The sequence below is a fragment of the Thunnus thynnus genome, chromosome 12 (genome assembly GCF_963924715.1).
Source record: "Thunnus thynnus chromosome 12, fThuThy2.1, whole genome shotgun sequence".
Taxonomy (NCBI): domain Eukaryota; kingdom Metazoa; phylum Chordata; class Actinopteri; order Scombriformes; family Scombridae; genus Thunnus; species Thunnus thynnus.
The window spans coordinates 628,326-654,326 of NC_089528.1; the positions used below are offsets into that span (position 1 = coordinate 628,326).

Consider the following 26,001-nt stretch of genomic DNA (forward strand, 5'->3'; position numbering starts at 1 on the left):
AGACTATACCCCCATTTGACTATACCCCATGTTGAAAACACATGTTTATTGTGACCAGATGGGTATACTATATATGATGGTTTTTATGGATATGTACATCAGTCCTATCATCCTATCACTTCTAGTCTACTGTTTCATCAGTATAATTAGGCAAATTGAAAATCTCTACAGTTGTGAAAAATGTTTAATTACATTTTTTCGCTCATATGAATAGAATTAAACTGAAACATTTTGTTTTGACAGTCAATCAGTCATTCATTGCATGTCCAGCAATGAATGATTGGATACTGTGCAGCGTCAATCTCAGTCTACTTGTGGTGCGCCCAAATACAGATACGTTATTCGGCAAAGCACAAATAGTGGGTTTTTTACGAATATCATACAAATACTTCATATTTCATACAAATTTGTTTCATACAAATATTTTAAAAATGATTTGTTTTCAGGAAGAAAAAAAAAACATGTCAGTGACCAGTGTGCAGGTCCGTTACATCACTATCTCACTCTCTCTCCTCTGCTCCACTGTTGCGTCTATCAGCAGGTCTCAATGAGGGGAATCACATCCATCCGCTACATGACGCACATTTTCTAATTTGGACATCACTCCTGGAGTTGGGGGTGAGATAAATCTGAGCTACTGACACATGCAAAGTGCTCCAAGGGACTCTCCATAACCTGTTGTTCCCCTTCTCCTTTCCACAAAGTTAGGTTGTAAAAACTAAGCAATAAATGAAAAGTACAAAAGAAGAATCATTTTGAAGTTCTTCCGTACACATTACACAGTATGCTGTCTCTGTGTTATGGGTGTATAAATAGGTAGAGGTCTGTCTGCACTAAGGCAATGAGTAAAAATTTCGTTCAGTAGTCAGTGCAGTCATCTATGATCTGGGAACTCCAGTTTGAGACCCAATGTGGGGACCTTCTTTGTAAAGTAGCTTATTCATGAATGCTTAATGTAACACTCTAATTTTCTAAAATTAAAAGCATAATAAAAAGAAAAACAGGATTTTTAAGCCTCTTTTCACTTTTATTCAAATACAAATACAAATACAAATAATTTGCTGCCTCAACAAATACAGATACAAATACAAATACTGGGCCCTCTGCACATCGCTACAGTCTACACAGATAAAAGGAGGGGCAGATTTATTGGAATACATTCTCACTTTTTGTCACACCACAAATGGTACAAAAAGTAGCCCCAATTATCACAACCTGCCCAAAACTATTTTTATCCCTGTGTTCCTTCACACCCAGTTAAGTCATGAAGTTGAAACAATACTGTAACATTGCTTTTGGTTTTTTAAGATTACTTATGGACCGTATGCAAATATTTTGCATGTTTTTTACTTTTCAATTTTACAGAAAAAATTATGGCCTGTGACCCACCATTTATTCATCTGTTCATCTGTTTATCCTGTGGAGGGTGGATGGAGCCAGCAGAAATTAGGCAAAAGACAGTTTACAGTACAGACAAGTTTCCAGTGTGGACACAGTACAGTGTTTTTTGGGGGGTTTTTTTGACTAACACATTGTTGATTTTGGTCTTTTCATGGGATTTATTTATTTATATACAACATGAAAATATAGAATAATGCCAGCTTTAGCCTTTAAGTCATTTTTTAAGGGTGTTCCTATGTATGGCTGCAAAATATGGTGGGAATGGAACTTATTACCAGTGGTGGAAGAAGTATTGACTCCATTACAAGTAAAAGTCCTGCATTAATATATTACTTAGGTAAATGCATAAAAATGTTCTTGCAGAATTTACATTCACTTTTGGAATGTTTAATCTTTTTTTGTATTAAAACATTTAATCGAAGAGAATTTAATGTGGATTTTTTTTTTACACTGATCAACAGAAAAATAACCTGTCAAGATGTCAAGATAAAAACATATCTCAAAAAAATAAATAAATTACAATATGAAAAATACAGAACACATCATATATTTTACATGTAAATGATCTCAAATTTAACAAGTAACTATAGCTGTCAAACAAATGTAGTGGAGTATAAAATACAATATTACCTTATGAAATTGAGTGGAAGTATAAAGTAGCATCAAATGGAACAACTGAAGTAAAATTAAAGTACCTCAAAACTTTACTTAAGTACAGTGCTTGAGTACATGCACTTAGTTCCACTACTTTTTTACTACAAACATCCACTGAAACTGGTGTCAACTGACAAAAATTGCAGTAGGGCTTGGGAATACTTTTTGACCTGTGGCAGGTCAGTTGCTGTTTTGGTGCTGTTTTCTGCACTTCCATTAGGTGCAGATTGGCCATCAGGAAGTTTGGGAATTTTCCTGGTGGGCCGGTCTTGTGAGGGCCGGTCATTTTTTCCCAACCGCAGCATTATATAGCGTATTCAATAGTTAATCTTAGCTGCAATGACAAACACAAGGTGGCAGGTCTCTTGGCACATGAACTGTGTGGGTGTTAGAGGTGTGCCTGAATACAAATACAGTATTTGGCAAAGCACAAATTGTGAGTTTTTTTTTCATACAAATATTTTAAAAATTAATTTGAAAATAGAGAAAATGGCTAAACTTACCTAACTGGCTGGAATTGTTTTAAGGCATATCATACCATATACCCACTGTCCTTTCACTCTCTAAAAGTCATATCTATCCACAATTTTGTCACCCATACTCATTCCATTAAAAAAAATCAGTTCCTTCACCATCTAGACCTCAAATTCTTCATCAAACCACTCACTCTCCCATTCTCATGATACAATGCTAATCAAAGGCTTGCGAAAACAGAAACCTGCTCACAGCTAGACGCTTGCCACAAACTTCTGACCTTCTCAGCCTCTGCATCAATTCTCTACTTTCATCTCAAGCATATTGCTCAAACGTCTGCAACAATCTTAATGATCTCCATTAACCTCACACTCAATTCAGCTCAATTTAAATCTGACTCTTTTGGAGGCCACTAATCAGCTTGGGTAGAACCATGCCAGAGACGGAACCCCCACATAGAGTCTCTGTCTGCCCCATCTTCATCATATCATTCCCAAACCAGCCTAACAATGACATCCTCCTCCCACCTACGCCTCCCCACCCCACTTTTTCATCCATTCAGCCATCGTCCTCAAAATCCAATACTTCCTCATTTCCATCTTTCAAATCTTTAATCACATATTGTTCTGGTGTGGTCCTTGCTAGTGAAATGTATTTTGTGGTCTGTGAGGGAAAAAAACACACCCTTAAAGTGCTGACACATCTACAGTACTTATCCAAAAAGCAGCATACAGCAAACCAAAACTGAAAATTAATAACTAAAAGCCTGTACACACACTCATAAGCTACTCTACATAAAATGAGGGTGAAATATATACTTTATGAATAAAAGATTATACTTTGTGTTGCAGATGGGCAAGGAAAAAAGATGAGGTTACTGTATAGTCATATTTTTTTCAAAATAATATCCAGTGTAGAGTCACAGGGTTTAGTGGGATATGGTATCAGAAAAAGCCACATTCTGACAGCCTTAAAGATTAATATTGTATGTCCACAACATAGTGACTCAGGCCATTTATTACAAATGATACTATAGAATACTGGGTTGACCCTCCTCAAGATTTCCCAGCATGCAACAGTAAGAATAATCAATTCAATGTTTTTGAGTGTTATTTGATTGTTTTGTCTCATTTTACTGTTGTAGAACACTGTTAAACGTATATATCCTGGACACATAGGCTTTGTTCAGACTGCAGGCAAACCAGATTTGTTTCTCAAATAAGATTTTTAAGACAGACTGTCCACATTGTTATTTGCATCAGATCAGATTTATGTGTCCAGACATCATCAAACTATCTGCATGGATTGCTGTGGTAACGACGTAGGTGTCAGTAACTACATACGCTGTTGACGTGGCTTTCCAACATGGAGGCATGAGAAATGAAGATCCATGATCATCATCATGGACACACTGGCAGATAGACCCCACAGACAGGGTCTATCTGCAGTCTCGCAGACCCAGACAACACACCCACTTTACTACATGAGAGTAGCAGAGCTGTATCCACCTTTTACCAAAGTGTTCCATGCCACCAAGATGTGTATGAAATATGCAACATCATCGTGCCAGAATCATACCTGGTTATTCCAAGAGACCCATATGTGGCAATTGACTTATACACTTAATACATTTGAGAGATGTTTTTCTTGCTTCTCTGTGATTGGCTTACTTTTCACTATAAAAGCTACAAGCTGATGACAGAACACACTACTGAATATACTCTACTCCAGGGACATCATACTTACTTCATGCCTTTGCACTATTATGTTTTGAAGATGACCATGCAGTTCTCAGTTTTATGATTTAGGTAAATTGATATGACTATGTTATACTGAACATAGGATAGGATACCAGAGTCCACAGTCTTGTGAATTGTATCAATGTAAGTGCTATTAAATAAGCAAGAAAGATGAATGCTGCCTATATTAATACAAACATAGGGAAGAAACAATTCTATTTTTCCATTACCATCTGTTCATCTTTTTATTTCATTGTTTTTTCTGAAACATAGTGTTGTAGTAATGTGTATGAGTCTGCTTTTGGTATGTTTCCTTTCACCCTCATTTTGCTGTACTGTCCTGGTTTAGAGGTGGACATTGAGTGTTTATTATGAAGCTTACCTTATTTTACAAAATTATGTTGTGATCAACAGGAATATTACGTCTCTGTGCAAGCTGTCCTAAATCATATGAAATCCATAATCTCTCGGTTGTATTGTCTGGAAATAAAGAATCATATTTTGGGTATATCTTTTGTTTTAAAGTTCTTAATCAAATTTAATCTAGACACCCATATTTAATAATGTAGACTACATTATTATCAATAACCACCAAGCATAAAAGCTGGTGTTACAAGTCATGTTATTGCATACTCTTCTGTATGTCTTTGGCATTCGTACAATTTCTAACCTAAATGTGTAACTGTTTTTTCACTTTCAAAATGTAAATGCATTAGTTTTTTGTTTTTTGTTGTTTTTGTTTTGTTTTGTTTTTTTCAAGTGTAGGAGTTTCACTGTGGTGTGATCAAACCACTGAGGAAGAGATCCCTCTGTCCCTGATTAGACCTTTACTGTTATATCATTATCAAATAATAATATGAACAATGAATGGCTAATTTATGTAAACTGTTAAAAATATAAAAAACCAAGCATTTCATGAGTTAAACATGTATTTATTGTATTAAATTTTAAATACAAAAATAAAACAGTACAATGGCCACACAATATGTTCTCTTATGACAGCAGTTTGATTCAATGAATGAATGATGAACTGAGCATTTGAATTGTGGCAAACAGCTTAGATTCAACATCAAATCCAGAAGACAGAACATTTTACAGTGGCAAGCCTGTATAAACTGATAAACTGTTGCATAACGCTTTAAGAACTTCTCAAATGCTCATTTAGAAGTGTACCAGTTGCTGGTTTCTCCGTTGAACAGAAATGTAACTCTCAACATCAAGAACTGATTTCCTGAACACTGGCAAATAGCACAGACATGAACACATCAAATGTAGCTTCAGGAACTGGCATGAATTGTATGCATCATTTGGTAGGAGTCTATTTTAGTTACTGGCATAACTACGGACTATGTGCAACAACATGTTTGTATGTATTCATTATGCAATACATGCAATAACTGATTTTTTGGGACATGGGGAGCAGAAACAAGGTGTGAACAAATATTGACATATCAGCTTTTAAGCTGACATATAATTTCAACATCCAGCAGTTAGAGAGCAAAAATATCATTAATTCGGACCTGTGTTTCTGTCCACCTGGTGAATCTAAGTCCAGTATTCACTCTTTTTTGGCTCATTTTTTGCCTTCTACCAACTCCTGAGGCAAATATTTTGATCTTTACCTGCTAAATATTCTACCATTTTCACCAGCTAGTGTCTGTCTGTCTGCTGTTTGTTGCTGAACAGGTAGTGTACAGTGGATTTTTAATGCATTTTCTCTGAAAACAGCTGCGTGCTGTCCCTGAAAATGAGGCTATTAGAGACCTGAGAGTGAACCAGAATAGTAAAGTTGTAGCCGGACGGCTGAAAAATGAGCTGAAACTCTATAAACCTCCGTAAAGCAGAGGGGAGCTGCAGATTCTCTGATAATTCTTTGTTGGTTCATTGCCACCTGCAACACTTCTGACATTGCACATTATCTTTTCATACATTTTTACAAAAAATGTTGCTTATAAAATGTAAACCAAGATGAGTATGAATATAGCACTTGATGTGTAACAATACAGAGTAATGAAAATGGAAAGTACTGTGGAGAATCTCAGATTAATTCGCATTTAGCATTGTTATTGAACACCTCACCTTATATTATGTCCATGGTGAAAAAGTTACCAGATAAAACATTATCAAGCTGTGTTCGAAAATCTTGGTAGGAGCATGTTTCAGCATTGAAGGTTACTTTGATTTGTTTTGTGCAGAGAACAGAAGACCTGTGCAAAACATACAAAAACCTTTCCAACTTGCATTGGTCTGCATCCCTGATGCATTACTGCAGGTGGTTAAATGTTGTATGCTCTGTGACAGAACCACAGACTCTGCAGCATTTCAGCCACCTTCTTATTTGTTGCTTTTTTGACTCATACAAATACAGCACATTAGCTTTATGAGGTGGATTCAACTGCACATCTGTCAGATTGTGAGAAAAAAAAGTCTGTTATGTATTTGGATTCTTTCTGCATGGCTTTATGGGCCATTGTTTCAATGGCTACCTCTGTGTTTTGCTCAGAAGGGAGGCAATGTAAATCCATTTGTGAGAACAAGTCAAGCAAATCCTCTTTTTCACTCTCCTTCAGTGTGCCCTGAAATGCCCTTTCAACAGTAATCTGCTCGCATCAGATAAGTAATTAGAGAAAAATGACATCAGCACTGCATTATTATCTACTGAATCAACACCAAGGATACAGGCCAAAATAAAAGCCTCTGACAGTCTCGCAGGAATCACACCATGGTCCAAAAGTCCCTTTGCCCAAATCCTTCTCAGTGCTTGCCACTGAGACCAGACTCAGACATGAAAAGTCAGGTCTGAGACCTGAAAAGTCAGGTCTGAGTCTTGGCACTTGCTCATCTTCCCCTTCACATTGTTCCAAGAATTGCTCTTATAAAGCAGTGTATACTTCTCTTGAAACCCCACTGGCATCAATAGCTATCTTATTTTTGAACTCCATCTTTAATTTCATATTCATCACTTTTGTTTCCATGAAAAAATCCAGAGGATCATCTACAATCATAATTCGGCGAATGTGTGCATACCACATTTTGTGGTCCCTCAAGTGAAGAGGGTGATAAAGAAATGCCTCCAGCTGTTGAAGGCTCACTGACCAATGGCAAATTCATTTCTGGAACCTGAAACATTGAAACATATAACTTAGTTGCAACATTTTACATATTGAGGCTTAAATATATTCAATGTTCAAAATAATCTTTATTCAAAGTAGACATTAAAACTACCTGTAAGAGCCTTTTCCTTGCAAATGGTCAATGTAATGTAGTTCACCAGTATTTACACAGGGTGTCACCTTTGTGTTGTGGTCAATAGAGTTTAGATAGTAAAGGTTTCAGGTGTTGCCAGGCAGAAGGGGCAAACAGTTTTTGACCATCAGGAAAAATATTACTTATTGAATTTCTATGTTCCTTAAAGCCAGAAGTTGGATTCAATGTTTCCTAAGTATTTAACCATCTTGCAATCTATGTATTATTGTTCACAAAGTAATTCCTGTCAAACTAGTTCAACTCTGATCTTTCTACGATGAAGTGTAGCCGAAATAGAAATACTTAGTTTAATTGTTACATAGTAATGGAACCACAGTGCCATCCAGTGGACAACTTTCAGTGAGGTGAATGTTGATCACAAACCTCTGCCGGTGTATAATGTTTTCTTATTGTGATATCTATTAAATTGCCATTAAAGTTTATATAACTCAATAGGAATGTGATATGTATGAAGGTTTACTTTGATAAGCAAAGAATTAACACTAGTAGTTATAATGTAAACATAGCACAAAAAGTAAGGAAATTTGTGTTTGGTAGATAATTTCTTTGTTGTAACAATGCTTCTTGGCAATAAATCTTATACCGTTGGAAAGCCTGTTTATTTCCCTTTTAAATGGTGCCACATTTGTAACGAACATGCATTTGTGGGATGAGCAGCAGAGTTGAGTATGTGTGTAGCGCCTATGAAAAATATGCCAAATCTTTTTCTCACTTGCCTCTCAGGGCTTCCACAAAACAGAGAAGTGAAACAGAGAAAACAGTGCCATCTACTGTGCCCAGTCAGTGCCCAAGCACTGACCCGCCATAGGTCAAAAAATATTCCCAAGCCCTACTGCAACTTGTCAATTGATAATACCTATTCCCAGTTTGAATTGATGCCTCACTGTAGCTTTGCATATGATAAATTAAAACCATCAATCTACCTGCAAAGTCATTCTGACCTGCACCTTACATGAATAGGACATGTTGAATCAGGCTTCCATAGTTTTTGGAAGACAAAGCAGTTATCTTCAGTAGAAACCTCCAAATAAGAAATCAATCAATCTTTATCAATCAATCTTTATTTATATAGCGCCATATCACAACAGAAGTCATCTCAAGGCACTTTTCACATAGAGCAGGTCAAGACCGTACTCTTTAATTTACAGAGACCCAACAATTCCCCCATGAGCAAGCACTTGGCGACAGCGGTAAGGAAAAACTCCCCTTTAACGGGTAGAAACCTCAAGCAGACCCCGGCTCTTGGTGGGCGGCCATCTGCTTTGACCGGTTGGGTTGAGAGAGAGAAAGAGAGAGGGAAAGGGGGAGGGGGGACAGAAGAAAAACAATCACAACAACAAACAACAACAAGCACAAGCAGCAACAGCCAGGGAAGGATGCCATCAGGACTGTGAAGGACCGCGAAGGTTCGGCCCGGGAGTCAGGTTTTTCTGTGAGATGAGAAAGCACAAAAAACTCCGGGGAAGAAGCAAAGTTAGTGACATGCATTGATGTTACATGAATGCATACAGATGGAGAGGAGGAGGAGAAGAGAGGAGCTCAGTGCATCATGGGAAGTCCCCCAGTAGTCTAGGCCTATAGCAGCATAACTAAGGGCTGATCCAAGGCGAGCCTGGTCGGCCCTAACTATAAGCTTTATCAAAAAGGAAAGTTTTAAGCCTACTCTTAAACATAGAGAGGGTGTCTGCACCCCGGACTGAATCCGGTAGATGGTTCCATAGAAGAGGAGCCTGATAGCTGAAGGCTCTGCCTCCCATTCTACTTTTAAAGACTGTAGGGACCACCAGTAAGCCTGCATACTGGGAGCGCAGTGTTCTAGTGGGATAATACGGTATTATGAGCTCTTCAAGATATGATGGTGCCTGACCATTAAGGGCTTTGTAAGTTAGGAGAAGGATTTTAAATTCTATTCTAGATTTTACAGGAAGCCAATGTAGTGAAGCTAAAATGGGAGAAATGTGATCTCTTTTTCTAGTTTTAGTCAATACACGTGCAGCTGCGTTCTGGACCAGCTGGAGAGTCTTTAGAGACTTGTTAGGGCAGCCTGATAATAAGGAATTGCAATAATCCAGCCTAGAAGTAACAAATGCGTGAACTAGTTTTTCTGCATCTTTTAGGGGCAGGATGTGCCTGATTTTTGTGATATTACGTAAGTGAAAAAAGGCAGTCCTTGAAATTTGATTTATGTGGGAGTTAAAGGACATATCCTGATCAAAGATAACTCCCAGATTCCTTACAGTGGTGCTGGAGGCCAGGGTAATGCCATCCAGAGTAGCTTTATCATTAGATAATGTGTTTCTAAGGTGTTTAGGGCCAAGTACAATAACTTCAGTTTTATCTGAATTTAGTAGTAGAAAATTGCAGGTCATCCAGGTCTTTATGTCGTTAAGGCATGTTTGGAGTTTGTTTAACTGATTGGGTTCATCTGGCTTCATTGATAAATATAATTGGGTATCGTCTGCGTAACAATGAAAATTTATGGAGTGTTTCCTAATAATATTACCTAAAGGAAGCATATATAAGGTGAATAGAATTGGTCCAAGTACAGAACCTTGTGGAACTCCGTGTCTAACTTTTGCCTTCACGGAGGATTCATCATTCACATGTACAAACTGAAATCGGTCTGATAAATAGGACTTAAACCAGGTTAATGCAGTTCCTTTAATGCCAATTAAATGTTCCAGTCTCTGCAAAAGGATTTGATGGTCAATTGTGTCAAATGCAGCACTAAGATCTAACAGGACAAGTATGGAGACAAATCCTTTGTCTGATGCAGTTAGGAGGTCATTTGTGACTTTCACCAGTGCTGTTTCTGTGCTATGATGCGCTCTAAATCCTGACTGAAAATCCTCAAATAAACTATTGTTATGTAGAAAGTCACATAACTGATTAGAGACTGCTTTCTCAAGGATCTTGGATAGAAATGGAAGGTTAGATATAGGTCTATAATTGGCTAAAACACCTGAATCAAGAGTAGGCTTCTTAAGAAGTGGTTTAATTACAGCTACTTTAAAGGACTGTGGTACATAGCCTGTTACTAAAGACAGATTGATCATATCTAGTAAAGAAGTGCTCACTAAGGGTAAGGCTTCCTTAAGCAGCCTAGTTGGGATGGGATCTAAGAGACAGGTTGATGGTTTAGCTGAACAAATCATTGAAGTTAGTTCAGACAAGTCTACTGAAGAAAAACAGTCCAAATATATGTCAGGATTTATGTCAGGATTTACTGCCGTTACCAAGGTTCCTGTGTTTGGGGAGAGAACGGTGCCTGTTGAGGGCAGGAGATGGTTAATTTTGTCTCTAATAGTTAGAATTTTATCATTAAAGAAGCTCATAAAGTCGTTACTACTGAGAGCTATAGGAATACATGGATCAGTAGAGTTATGACTCTTTGTCAGCCTGGCCAAAGTGCTGAAAAGGAACCTAGGGCAGTTTTTATTCTCTTCTATTAATGCTGAGTAATAGGCGGCTCTGGCATTACAGAGGGCCTTCCTATATGTTTTAAGACTATCTTGCCAGACTAAGCGAGAATCTTCTACTTTGGTGGAACGCCAAATCCTTTCCAATTTTCGCGATGTTTGCTTTAATTTGCGGGTTTGGGAGTTATACCATGGAGCTAACCTCTTACGTTTTAGTATCTTCTTTTTTAAGGGGGCGATGGAGTCGAGCGTTTGTCTTAGTGAGCCTGCAGCACTATCAATAAGATTATCAATTTGGGAGGGACTAAAGTTAACATAAGAGTCCTCTGTAGTATTGAGACATGGCAGTGAATTCAGTATTGACGGAATTGCTTCCTTAAATTTATCTACAACACTATCAGATAGACATCTAGTGAGGACATTTTTATCTAATGGTGTGTAATCCAGTAATAGGAATTCAAAAGTTATTAAAAAATGATCTGATAAAATAGGATTTTGTGGAAAAATTATTAAATGTTCAATTTCAATCCCATAAGTTAGAACAAGGTCTAGGGTGTGGTTAAGACGGTGAGTGGGATTATTTACACACTGAGAGAAGCCAATTGAGTCTAATAATGAGAGAAATGCAGTGCTGAGACTGTCACTATCAACGTCCACATGAATATTAAAATCACCTACTATAATTACTTTATCTGTACTAAGGACTAAATACGACAAAAACTCTGAGAATTCCGATAGGAATTCAGAGTACGGGCCAGGAGGATGGTACACTATAACAAATAGAACTGGCTGTAAAGTTTTCCAGGTTGGCTGGGAGAGACTAAGAACAAGGCTTTCGAATGAGTTATAATTAAATTTATGTCTAGGGTTGATGATTAGGCTTGAGTTGAAAATGGCTGCAACTCCTCCTCCTCGGCCAGTGTCTCGAGGAATATGAGTATTAATATGACTGGGGGGAGTGGATTCATTAAGGCTGACATATTCTTCATGACACAGCCAGGTTTCAGTGAGACAAAATAAATCAATACGATGATCTGAAATTAAATCGTTTACTAAAACTGCTTTAGATGAAAGAGATCTAATGTTCAAGAGTCCACATTTAATTATCTTATTTTGTTGTACTATTGCAGCAGTGGTTTTAATTTTTACTAGATTTTCATGAATGACTCTTCTTTTATATACTTTGGATTTAATTGATTTATGTGGTCGGGGAACAGACACAGTCTCTATGTGGTTTTGGGTGGGTAACTGCTCTAATGGATGCGCAGAGAAGCGTGTAGGACTGCAGCTCTGCCTCCTGGTCTCAACTCTGGGTTGTCATGGTTTTGGTTTACTAATAAACTTGGCCATATTTCTGGATATGAGAGCAGCTCCATCCAAAGTGGGATGTATGCCGTCTCTCCTAATCAGACCAGGTCTTCCCCAGAAAGTCTGCCAATTATCTATGAAGCCCACATCGTTTGCTGGACACCACCTCGACAACCAGCGGTTGAATTGTGACATGCGGCTATACATGTCATCACTGGTCAGATTAGGCAGCGGTCCAGAGAAAATTACGGAGTCCGACATTGTTTTTGCAAATGTACACACCGACTCAACATTAAATTTGGTGACTTCTGATTGGCTTAATCGGGAGTCGTTGCCGCCGACATGGATGACAATCGTACCATATTTACGCTTATTCTTAGCCAGCAGTTTTAAATTTGACTCAATGTCGCCCGCTCTGGCCCCAGGAATACATTTAACTATAGCTGCTGGTGTCGCTAACTTCACGTTTCTGACTATGGAGCTGCCAATAATCATGAACTGGTTGGTGGTGAACCGTGGGCTTCTGCTTAGGGCTATGCTTCCTTCGGACAGTCACCCAGCCGCCCTGGCTTCCCGGCTGCTCGGGAGCTACCGGGGGAGTGGGAGCTACGCTAGGTTGGCCCGCACCGGATACTAGGGGCTGGCTAACTATATTAGCAGCTGATTGTTTTTCCATGGTGCGGAGCCGCGCTTCCAATTCACTAAGCTTTGCCTCCAGTGCTGCAAATAGACTACACTTATTACACTTATCACTATCACTAAAGGAGGCAGAGGAGTAACTGAACATTTGGCACACCGAGCAAGAGAGAGCAGGAGAACGAGAGGGAGAGAGAGAAGCCATCGCTAACTGCTTAGTTTGAGTTAGCTGCTAGTGCTAGCTGCAGAGCTAAAGTGACTAACAACTTGTGCGATTAGCGAGAAAAGTCGTTAAGAGAAAAGCGCTGAGAGTGCTTGTGTAAAACTAGCGAAAGTTTAAATATACAGCAGATATTAATCAACAGTAATGTGATATATATAGGAAAATCAACTGAGATGAGAGCAGTAACAACGCTATCAGTATACACAGTCGGCAACCGGAAATGATACAATACGCTTACCGTAGCACGTCAGCAGCAGTCATATGATGTATGACTTCGAACAGCTTTTTTAAGCTAAAAGAACTCAGGAATCTCAGATTTAGGAACTGCAAATGATCTTGCTTTTGGTTTGACATGCTTGCATTGTCGATTTTTGGTTGACATTGTGGGTGTATGTGATGTGCTGTTGTGTGTAGCTTTGTATTTTGTATAATGTGTTGCTTTGCTTTGTATTGTTTGTTATTGTGCTGTTATATGTTTTGATTGTAGGGGACTGCAGATGAGAATTAGCTTGGAGCTAAATCTTTTACAGTGCATCATTTATGTTAAAAACTGTACACTGTCCCGATAAATAAATACAATAAAATACATTTGATATGCAGCAACATAATGTACATTTATTGCGTGTTTTCTAGCACCACATAGTGCACATAGTAAGTGATAGTTATCTCCCACATGCAATGTCCAATATTCAAGAAAATGCATATCCATGTCTGTTGCCCTCTGGCTAATGTATCATAAATGTAATGTATTGCTGCAATAATAGCACTTTGACTGCAGCACATCCCAATGTGCATGAAGGTACGAGGGCCCAATCATCGCTGCTTGCAGCTTTAATCGTGTGTTATTTTTGGTGTGTATGTGACTTTAGCTGGGATCTTATGGTGACAGACATGTATGTTGGTAGGTCTTTATATGCATTAATATATGCAATCCTGTGCATACAATACTAGTGAACTGAAAGTAGTAGTAGTGTAGTGTGGTGAAATTAGGACTCACATGGGTATATACTTAGATGTATTTGAACATGCAAGTGTGTTTGTCTGCAAATGTGTGTATGTCATGACTAATGGTTAAATGAGGAGTGTGCTGTATAAACAGATAAGAAGATGCAGAGGACTGCACTCCAGTTCACTTGAAGCCTCCAGCAGGAGCCCCACACCTACACAACATGTCCATGAGCATCAACATAAATCTGCATAACACATAAAACAGGCATTAAACATAAAACAGCCACACAAAGCACCATATGCACTACATACATTTACATACAGGAAATGTCAGCTGGAACACTCCATAGCATATATGAAAACTGTCAGGTATGTGATGATAGAAAAGAGCTCAGATAGTGCTCTGCTCAATGTGTCCAAAATGTAGTTCAGAATTGTGGAAAATGGTAGTTTTTCATGGTAAGAAGGTCATGTAGCTCCTTTGTCTCTCAGCCATGTCTGAAAGACACATAACGAAGACAGTAAACTTGCTTTTAAAGGAAAGTACTAGTATGCCATATGCTTAAATTTGAAATAACTGTGGGGACATTTGCTAAGCTTATTGCAAATAACTGCTGGAGGTGCAAAATATGATGTTGCAATTTTTCACTTTAGCATGGTATTTACACTGATAATGTAAATGAAGAAGCAATAAATCACATACACAACTTCAAATGCTATTTGTGGGATTTTAATTGTCTTTTCTGGTCAGCTGGAATTTAGAAGCTATCACATTTCACACAGAAGGCAAAATGTTTCCATACAGCTAAATACATTAGATAAATAAAAATACAAAGTAGCCAGAAATAGTTATGGGGAGGGGGGTTTAGTTGAGAGCTGTTGGGCCTCCAACAATATATGCCATTTATTACATATACTTGAGGCTTCCTCTGATGAGCACTCTTGGGCAGTCTTATCTTTAGATGCAGAAAAGGCTTTTGATTGTGTGGATTGGAATTATTTATGGGCTGTGTTTTAACGCTTTGGCTTTGGATATTCCTTTATAAAAATGGTTTTCTTGGTATATGCCTCTCCTACTGCACATGTCCAAACTGCTCACCCTGGCTTCCGACTTTGTTTTAACAAGAGGGACCAGGTAGGGTTGCCCGCGTTCCCCAGGTCTGTTTGCCCTCTCATTGGAACCATTACCCCAGGCAGTTAGAGAAAATCATGCCATATCTCCTATCATAATTAAAGGAACACCTCATCATATTTCTCTTTATGCAGATGACATTTTATTGTACCTCTCAGATGTAGCTAACTCTGTACCCCATGTTTTGAATCTCTTCCACATGTTTGGCTCCTTCTCTGGTTATAAAATAAACTGGTCAAAATCAATACTTATGCCACTATATATGACAAGTATAAACCATGATCTAACTCACCTTCCAGTCTCAAAATCATAGCTTTACTTAGGTATCCAAATCAGACCTACAATGTCACACCTGAACATAGATCATTTCAATATAGTTCTTACTGAAGTGAAGAAAGATCTCAACAGATGGTCTGTTTTAGATGCTGGTTTCCATGGTCATGTCTCTTATAAAAATGAATATACTTCCACAAATCAGTTTCATAGTTTTTTAAGGATCTTGACTCTATGTGTAGGTATTTTATTTGGAATGGGAAACCTCCCAGGATCAGCTTTTCCACTCTCTCTTGTCCCAAAATTTCTGGTGGACTCTGTTTACCCAATTATAAATATTATCATTGTTCTTCAAATAAATTTTGGTGAATAATTTCAAATGCTTTTGTCTCTGAATTTAAGGGTACGTTTTTGCCGCATAAAGGTACAAAATGACATGTCGCTCCAGCTGTACCTCATTAGGTACCAATTCTGTACCTTTCAAAAGAGTACATTTTTGTACCAGGACATAAAGGTACATTTTTGTCTCTAGGGGTGCAGAAATGTTCTTTTAGAGGTGCAGACAAGAAAGTACCACGTTCAAAGGTGCAGTGCTTGTACCCTGTTAGGGTACAGCTGGAGCGACAAAGCATTGGTACCTATTCCTGTACCTTGATTTCTTAGTGTGTAGCTCATTTACGATGGCTTTATTAATAAGAGTGTTGTTCCCCTCGAGTGGTAAGTGATGTCCACTCTACCTTCTCACATAGGATACAATGATGAGTTCTAAAACTGTCACCTGTAATAAATCTAAGAGAACTGTAATACACAGCATCAATGCATTTGAGGGTGTGGGCAGCACAGCAGCATGCATTTGAATTACATCTGCATAGTCAAGCACTGATAAAAATGTTACCTGTACAATCTGCAACCCACTGCTGCTTATTGAGGAAAATGACCCAATGTTACATATTTGTGCATGGCAAAAGTATGTGGACCTTTGAAGGGGAAATTAGAGTTGAGTTAGAGGGTGAGTGTCTTCAAGCTGGCTGACTTTTTGCCGCCAGCTTTCTTTCACGCTCTCCAACCTGCTGGACTCTTCCTCAACAGAGGTTCTCTTCCTCTCTGTGTCTTCTTTCTCAGCATGGAGGCTCCGTTCAAGAAAGATGACCTGCTCATCTCTCTTTTTGATTGCCCCTGCTGCCTTCTCCAGCACTTCATGCAGCTTCCTCCACCAGAGAGCATTGGCGGAGTCATATTTTTCTTTCTGAGTAGAGAGCTGGCAGTGAAAAGACCAGATCTCTTCTTCTCTGTTTCTGTTCTTGTCTTTTTCCTCCTGAACGTCACTCTTCAACTTCCTCTTTTCTTCTTCAGTGACAGAGAGATTCTTCTGCATGGTCTTCCTCTCATCCAGAAGTTGCTCTCTGTCACTTCTCCAGGACTCCATCTCCTTTAGGACCATGATCTTAGCAGCAGTCCTCAACTTTTCTTCCTTCTCCTGCATCTCAGCCTCCATGTGTTTCCTCATCTTCACCATCCCTCTGTTGTAGTCCTGTGCAACACAAACACAGAAATACATGAAGACATTTTCATATCACTGATGGCTCTTTTTTTTCCTTACAGGAAAACAGCAATCTGTTAATACTGAGAGGAAATAGATATCACATTTACACTTTATACTGGAACCCTTTAATAAACCCTTTATTTATTGTTTATGTATTCAAATTAATCTGAGGTATTTATCCAGACAGACATTCACATGTATCCATGTTTTCATCTGACTGACTGTGAGAGATGAGTTTAAATTAAGATGATATTGTAAATTAGTATTAAATGTAATCTCATTACAAACTGCATCTGTGTTGATGAAAAGTGTATTTGTCTACTGTAAGCTTTAGACACAACATGAAGTCATTAAAACATGCATATACTTGTGTAGTAGTGCAGTGTTACATCCTGGTTTGACCATCTTACCCTGCTGGCTCTGCTCTCTCTTCTTGCCATGGTGGCTGATGATCTTGAAAATGATCTAAAACGTGAGATAGACATAAAATCTTGTTGACTGTCTGACAGATGATTTTCTCCGCAGACGAATGTTTGTCGGTTCAGCTGGTATGAGAGAGTATGAAACAGTGTTTCTGACTGAGGAACTCTTTACATTCTTGAATGGATTTGTCATAAATGCTGACATCATAACAGGAAGACAAACATTCTTCTGTAGACTGACATCATGCAGCTAAAGGAGTTCAATCAGTTTGCATGATCACACAGATGTTTGACAGAATAAAATAAAAGATTGGAACTCAGAGAAATCACACAGAAAGTACTGATCTTTAGTTTTACTCACAGAAAACAAACAGGCTTTTTTCCTGCAGTTTGTGGACACGGCCTCATGTACACATCACACCATACTGAACTTGCCTTTATTGTTTTCACTAATAAGGTTATAATGTTTACCATCACATCCAGATTGATACAAGTGAAAATGTTTCTTATAACAACAATGATTTTCATTCTGTTTTAATATGAGTTACTTTGAGGTCACACACACCTTGCAGTCTGCATTAAAATTAGAATTTTTTCTACTTCTGCATTAATATGACCTAAAATGTGATCACATGTGATTGTCACACAAGTCCTAATATTAAAGAGACACAATCAAACAAATGAGACAAAAATCTTACATTTCATTTATTTATTAGAAGAAGAAAACCTTTATTTACTCAGGGGAAACCAATTGAGAGCAATGCTCTCATTTACAATGGTGGCCTGCAAATACACAACCAAAACAAATCATAACAAAAAGTGTAAAAAAAATGTAAAACCAATAATCTTATACCAAACATAAACACAACACAAACACAAGACAAATTATATAAGACCGTAATATGAAGTACATTACAGGGATAAAACAGACACATTAAGAAAAACAGGAGCATTCATTACAGAAAACATTGTCCAACAGAATCTTAATATGTTTAAGGGATAAAAATTTGTCTAATTTAAGGGAGTCCTGCAGCTTGTTGCACCTATGAGGAGCATAGTAGGTGAATGCAGTTTTCCCCAGCTCTGTATTTATATAAGGGATATCTAACAAAATGCATTCTTGTGAACTAGTGTGGTATTCCATATTAAGTCTTAAAAGTGATGATAAATAAAATGTGTCAGTAGTAGTCATGACCCTGAGCCGGCAAAAAGAGCAGGTCCAGCAGTCCATTAATGTGGATTTCAGGGAATTGATTTAACTTGAGGAGCAAGACAACATGTTTGTGATGAACACATTGTTTCTCGGATTAATGCAGTAATGCTGAAAAAGTAATAATAGTATAATTTTGGTTTCTAATTTGCCAGACTGCTAAGCTTTTTCACACAGTAACTAGACATATCCCAAGCCAATCATAAGGGATTGGGACTTATCTGGCCAGATTTTTAAGAATCTGTATTGGCTAAAATAAAGCCATTACTGTACTATACTGTGTTTTGTCCACTTCAGCCTGCTAGTGCTGAGTGCTGCTCTCCTTCACAACAGCCTACAGTCGCATTTTGTATATGCAATTGTATGTGTGAAAAATTATTTGGGCACACTGGGGCAATAAACTGAATTTTGACATCCTGGTTGGCCAAATACACTGAATTATCTTGACTCAAACTCTCTCTTTCTCATTGGCAAAGAGTATCAGTGTACCAAACATTCAAATAGCAGGTCATATCAACTTTCGCTAAAGTTAACGTTAATTCTGTGAGCAACTTGATGGCAGGCCAAAATTAAACTTATGTGTTGTCAGTTTATGTGTCTAAAGATCGTTTGTGAGGGAAGAATCTCCACTCCGTAACACCGCTCTTCAATTGTGAGTGTTTCTGTAGTTCCAAGAAATCCAACAAGAGCTATACATCTTCTCTCTCTGGACATCAAGTCAATTTTAGAACTCTCATTCTCCGGTTAAATTTTAATTCATATCATATCAATAATTTAAGCTTGTGAAAAAGTTCTGGGCGGCTAAGGCTCAGGTGGTAGAGTGGGCAGTCCCCAGCTTCTCCTGTCCACATGTCAAAGTGTCCTTGGGGAAGACACTGCACCCCAAATTGTTTTCGATGGTCAGGCCAGCACCTTGCATGGTAGCTCATTGCCCTTGTTGTGTGAGTGTGTGTGAATGAGAGGCAAATTGTAAATGCTCTGGATGAAAGCTCTACATAAATGTATAGAATATTTATTTATATAAATTTAGCCATTAAGTTTCACCAAGGCAGGAAGTATCAGGACCATGGGCAGGACAGATCACAGATTCTACATTAAATAGAAACTCTGACTTTATGTCTGTCTCTCTACCTCATTAATATAGAGTAGAAAAGCAGCATAATAGCAGTCATAAGTCATGAAGGAAACTAGCCATTCAGAGAACAGACTCAACAAACAAAATTGAAACCGTCATACACTGGAAAGGACAATTCTCTGATAATATTTGTGTGATGACATAACAGTGACAAAAGCGCCTTGTTTAGTTTTACTTACACATTGTCCTTTTCCGACCATGTTAGAATTGTTATGGCACAGTGGGATGGAAAGGTGGGTGGACAGGGTGAAATTAAGGCTGAGGACACTGAGGACGCTGGGCACTGCACCTCCTCTGTTGAATGGGCTGCTTGTGGTTACATCCACAATTATGTCTTATCTGTCCAAATGCAGAATTTCTGCAGCTGTGTATCGGTGAGGAAACCACCACGTTTGGGTTCATCACAAGGTTCATCCATTGGCACAAGAACTGCATCTGACTGAATGTTATTTCAGCATTATAATAAAGAGTTGTATATTACATCTAAATGCACTCATTATTTTGTAACAATTTGTATTTGTAATAGTGGTGCACAGTGGACTTTTGTCAGAAAAATTGTCAGAAATATATATTATCCTTTTAAAAAGCCTTCACTGGTACCTTTTTTTGTTTTAGTGCTTTCATTGTGAAATTAACTTGAAATGCCTTTGAAGATGACTTGTGAGCACCAGTTGATGATGTGGAAAAAAGTGTGGAGGCTAAATGGCTCAGCTCTTTTCGTGACTCCTACATTTTCTGGGAGTCATCACTGGGTCAAACGTTTGAGCAAAGTATGGAAAATATACACAATTGGTTCTATTACTTGTTTAATTGTGGCACTGATCAAGTAATTTCCTCTCCCTGATGGACTGCCACTGGGAGACAGAGGATACCCATGTACACAGTACTTGATGACCCCCTATCATGACCCACAGATACCACCAGAGAGGCGCTTTAATGTGGTCCTCAGTAAATGCTGGGGCAGGATAGAGATGATCTTTGGGTCATCAAGTCCTGTTTTAACTGTCTCAGTGGCCTGAGGGTCTCTCCTGAGCGGACCTGCCAGATAACAATGGCATGTGTGGTACTTCACAACATCGCCACCATCCAAAAGGAGAGAGCCCCTCATGTGCCATTGGTGGCACCTGATTCAGTGGACCCCATCACCCTGGATCACCCCACTGGAGCAGCCATTAGACAGGCCATCACAAATCAGTTGTTTATGTAAAAAAAAAATTAAAAAATATTTTCTATTATATATAATTTTATTTTATATTTGATTGTGTTCTATTCCAAATTTAAATATCTGTAAATACTGTAGCTTATGTTCTATGTGTGTGTAGCATGAAGGGGATACAACTTTCATTTCATTTTGCAACCCTGTTTTGTACAATGACAAGTTAACTGTGTACCTTGAAAAAAGAATAAACCAATCACAGGATGTGTTTCACTTTTTTACTCTAAAAATATTAGTTGATACAGGAGAACATTGAGGTGTTCATCAAGCAACAGATGACTGGGATATACTTTTCAGTCGTGATGGTGTCATACTATGTTCATGATTCACTTAGCATGGTGTGTTCTTGGTAAGGCTCACTTAAAAGATGGACATAGGACTACTAGAAAACATAAAAACATACATTTTCCTCTTCCTGTGAAATATATATATATATTGTATAGCAGGCCTATGTGCACCTTCAACTTCATGTGTCAGCACGTCCACTTCCACAACTCAAACCACTGTCATCAAGGCAGGTTGCCTTCACAGTAGAAAAAAAAGACCACTCAGAGTGGTGGGAAAGAAAGGACACTATAAATACCTGCTGTCAGATGGATGCTGCTGGAGAACATCTTACCTTGCACTGGTCTCTCTTCAGGAAGAGGGGGTTGACAGTCAGCTGTCACCTGTGGACTTTGAAACTACACCAGGTGCACCACAAACAGATATACCAACACCACCTGCCAGACCAGTCAGGCTTAGAAGACCACCTGAATGGACTAAGGATTTTTTGCAGGGACTGAAGACTCTTGATGATTTAATTGATGTCAATGAGTACAAATGTAGGGGTTGAACTTGTTAACTTGTTCATTTTTTTGTGAAATCCTCCTAATGTTTAACACCTACTGATTAGTCACACAAGTTGAAATAAAAGTTACTTGAGCTCTTTCTGAAAAAACAAAATAAGGGTAACTTCATGTTCTTAATGCCCTTGTACATATTCTCCTAAAAGGCAATAGTAAAGAAAAGTGCCTTTGATTTGAAGAGTGGAAAGATATTAAGGGGGATATATGTTGTTTCATCCCTAGTGCTAGGTGGAGCTATGTGTGAATAGGAGTTTGAATTTACCCTAGTTTTGCAGTAGAAGAACTGAATATAGTACTGCAGGAGAAGAGGATTGTCTTATAGTCACGCATGTTACAAGTCTGCCTGCTTGCTACCTAGCCTGTTTTTGTTTTGTTAATAAAATGAAGTCAAGAATGTCGAGAGTGTCTTTCCTCTGTAAAACAACATCCCTGGCTGCTCATTTGCTTATTGCTTCTAAAATCCATCATTTTTCTGCTATGATGTTTCACCACATCTGGTCATAAGCTTGCTTCTCCAATGTATCAACAGCAATTCCCAGGCTTTTCATATACTGTTTTGAGCTGTCTGTGAACCGTAGCTTTAGACTTTAGACTCCATGTTATTCCTCAGTTAGCCTGCAGTAGAAAAGCTGTTACACTGCATGTGTCCAGCCCATCTGACCTGCAACCTCTGAGGCATGGTCTAGACACTGGACACTCTCTGTAATCTCTGCTGTTAACGGTTCAAAACATGCATTCTTGAAGCAGCATGGACAATACAGTGACTTAATACACCCTTAGCTATGTAAGAAAAATGCCTCTGCAAACATTGTACACTATCTAGAAAAAAGTGCTACTGTTCTTAGACATATTCATCTCAATATTTGCTTTTGAAATTGTAATCCTCTATACTACTCCTGAACAAAGTAATTACATTACTATACTGGGCAATGTGTTCCCCAACACTGTTTGAAACACTTCCATGTTGTGATATGTCATGGCAAGTGCAGTGTATAGGCTCTGCTATGCTCCAGTCTTCTTAAATATTGTTTTTGTTAGAAACTTGCCTGTTTCTAGAGAACAGCTGTAACTGTAAGACATACATTTTTCTAAATACATTTCCCATGTAAAGCACTGCTATATGCTAAGGGGTGTGTCTTGCTATAGTCATTGCTCTTCATAGCGTAGCATGAGGAGAAAATCACCTTGTTTCCACCTCACACTGTTCACAATAGCATGAATGGGAATAGCTCACATGCTACCACTTTCTCCCTTTGAAATGAAGCTAATGAAAGTGCGAACATGCATATTACACACTAAGATGTGATATCAAAAGCGCCTGCACCGGCATTAGCATGGTTCTCACCCCCTGTTGTCCTTCTCATCAGTCTCTATGTGAGTGTGAGTGTGTATGTGTGTGTGCATGAAGGAGATTGCAGGTTTCACTGAGGTCACGTGCCACTGACCCATTATTACTGTTTTTCACCTAATCAACCATGTCTGTGTGTCCATGTGTGTGTTAATCTCATAATAAATGTGTATTTGTAGATTTAGGATTTTAATTAACTTGCTGTCATCCATCCCCTGTCATCCCTGGACAGTTATTACTGTGGCTCTAACACACATACTTTGCACGTATGCATGTGGAAACACAATTGCTCATTCTTGTTCACACACACATACATTTCTTTGTATAGGATATTGTAAAACTGCATAAAACATCATGAAAGATTATAAGTTAGGTATTAAGCTCTTTATGATAAGCAAGCTGTCAGAAATAAGTCAACATTTGTATACACTTTAGCTTATTTAATAAAAGCCTCCTCTCAAACCATCAGAAAGCAGAGAGCCTTATTACCATCTAACACTTCTCTGACAGGAAGCTTGATCTAAAAAGTTCATCACTTGTAAGGGAACACTGTTTGGCCATGGTACACAGTGGTGCAAGTAACACAGCTATTGATAATACTCTACAAGGCCTGTACTTCATAATGTGTATATTGTATGTGTAGGTGTGTTTATGAGGAGAGACGGATGTGATGTAACATTTCTGTTCAAATATGCAACTACATTACAATATTTGTGGTTGTAAGTTGCTGAGTTAATTTAACAGTCACAAAATACAACTTTCAGATTACATTTGATTTCAAAATACGAGCAATAAGACAAGATAGGGTGGGAGGTGGATGTGGTGGAACTGAAGCTGGAAAGGGGAGAGTGGATGGTAGGTGAAGGGGAATTATACATGAAGCATCAGCTGGGTGGTATGGGAAAGAATTCTACATATTGTAAATCTTTTCAAAGAAGGCAACCAAATCCTCAGTGAGGAGAGGTTGGGAAGGTTGGAAGAGGGAGGAGAATGTCTCCAAGAGATTGAAATGGTAGGAAGCAGATTTAGCACCCAATAGAGAGGAAGAGAAAGTAGACAGGAGACATTGGAAGTTGAGAAATTCCCCAGAGAGTGTGCTTTTCCTATACTGTTGCTTAGTCATTAAGTCTCTCAGTGTGCAATGGGTCAGATAGCCAAGAGGCAGATGGAGTCAGCTGTGCAGGCCCGGAGGTAAGGGAAAATAAAAGAAGATAGTGTATAAAGAAGAGTAGTGGTGGCAGTTTCAGGGGGTATAAAAGAGGACTCAGTACAGGGGAGGGGTGTGAGAACAGAGGTCAGTGGGGAGAATCTAAGGTAACAGTGGGTGGAGACAGTGTGGGTGGGGTTAGTGTAAGTGAACAGAGGAGAGGTGCATACATTTTTGCCCTGGGTTTTACTTTTCAAGCTACATGCAGTCTGCCATTGCCTTCACCTTATTGGTTAAGGTTATTGGGGCTGTATGTAGCCTGAAAGGAATACCTATAGACAATACCCAGGATTGAAAAAGCACTCCTCCTCCAGCTCCTCTGCATATTTTTTTGAATTGAAAAATAATAATAATCTGTATTTTTAGTTAAAGTTATTCTCCTTAAAGATGCTTACATAGATAATCAAAGATAAGATTGTAGAGCACAGAGCTCCACAGAACTAGTAAAGATGCAGATACAGCATTATCTAGCATCCCAAGGAAGTGTGATGACATGACATGAATTGGGGTTAGTGAATTAACAACACAGAAAGGGTTAACATAGGTTAACACATTTCTTTATTTTTCTTTCTTTTTTTTTGTTATATTATCATTAATATGAAAAACACAAAACCAATCTAATTTTTTAATGTCATCAACAGCTGCATTGTTAGGTGTTTGTAAGAAACTACATTCCAGGTGCACCTAGAAAACCATGTAGATAGTAAGCTGTATAATGAATCCTGTTACCAATATATGGTCTTTTTCTGAGTGTGAAACTGTTGTTGCACCAGTTACCATACACAAAGATTTCAAACGCAGTTTTACTGTAATGTAATTTTTGAACAATTTTCAAAAATGGTCTTGTCCTTCCCCATATCTGCAGTACTGCATACTGACACAGCCTTCTCAGGGCATAGCAGCCATCACTGCTCCTCCACCTACCAGCACCCAGCCAACATCACAGCTCCTCCATTTAAGAGCACCCAGCCCATATCACTGTTCTTCCACCTATGTCATTAGTCCTCATCACTCCTGACCTGTAACATCATTGGTCATCATCACTCCTCACCTGTAACATCATTGGTCATCATCACTCCTGACCTATAACATCATCGGTTCTCACCCTTCAGTACTCCTGTCATGCAGCATCACTGCAGTATGATTCCTTAAAATGATTACTTGTAATATATATTGCATATTCAGTATGATTGTTTATATAAATAATATAAAATGTTTAGTATGATGCCTTATTGCTGGCTTGTTTGAAACACACCTTGTTATGATTTCTACCTCACCATGGTCCACTCAGCATTCCCGACCTGCAGTATCACTGATGCTCCATCACATAGCAGCTCTGTGGCATCATTGCTCCTCCACAAGGCAGCACTCAGTGCTCCTACAGTAGGTTACTAATATACACTAACAACGTTGCTTACATAATACAGTAATAGAATTCATGTTTAGTATATAATACAGTAGTATAATATTAAATACAGTATTTAGTATGATTCCACATTTAGCCTAATATGATTCATTTTTCAAAATTGCTGGCCTCTTTTAAACCTACCTTGTGTTTTCAATCTCATGTAGGTCCTCCATCTTCCCTCTCCCATTGC

At 38.4% G+C, this 26,001-nt stretch overlaps 1 protein-coding gene and 1 pseudogene across 1 annotated transcript; both read right to left on the reverse strand.

Annotated features, from left to right (window-relative positions):
* Positions 1 to 10,348: 10,348 nt before the first annotated feature.
* LOC137193545 (uncharacterized) lies at positions 10,349 to 13,368 on the reverse strand (annotated as a pseudogene).
* A 1,547-nt stretch (positions 13,369 to 14,915) lies between these two features.
* Positions 14,916 to 17,557, reverse strand: LOC137193365 (golgin subfamily A member 6-like protein 6). Its single transcript, XM_067604616.1, has 2 exons — positions 17,428 to 17,557; positions 14,916 to 17,005 (listed from the first exon to the last, which is right to left on the reverse strand). The coding sequence occupies exons 1-2, from the start codon at positions 17,500 to 17,502 to the stop codon at positions 16,466 to 16,468; spliced, it is 615 nt and encodes a 204-aa protein (XP_067460717.1). The 5' UTR covers positions 17,503 to 17,557; the 3' UTR covers positions 14,916 to 16,465.
* Between the last annotated feature and the right edge of the window lie 8,444 nt (positions 17,558 to 26,001).

Excerpts from the sequence above, each read along its gene's own strand:
- LOC137193365 (XM_067604616.1), bottom strand. The coding sequence starts at position 17,502 with ATGTCTATCTCACGTTTTAGATCATTTTCAAGATCATCAGCCACCATG. Across the intron at positions 17,006-17,427 it reads GAGAGAGCAGAGCCAGCAGG|GACTACAACAGAGGGATGGT; the intron begins GTAAGATGGTCA and ends TGTGTTGCACAG.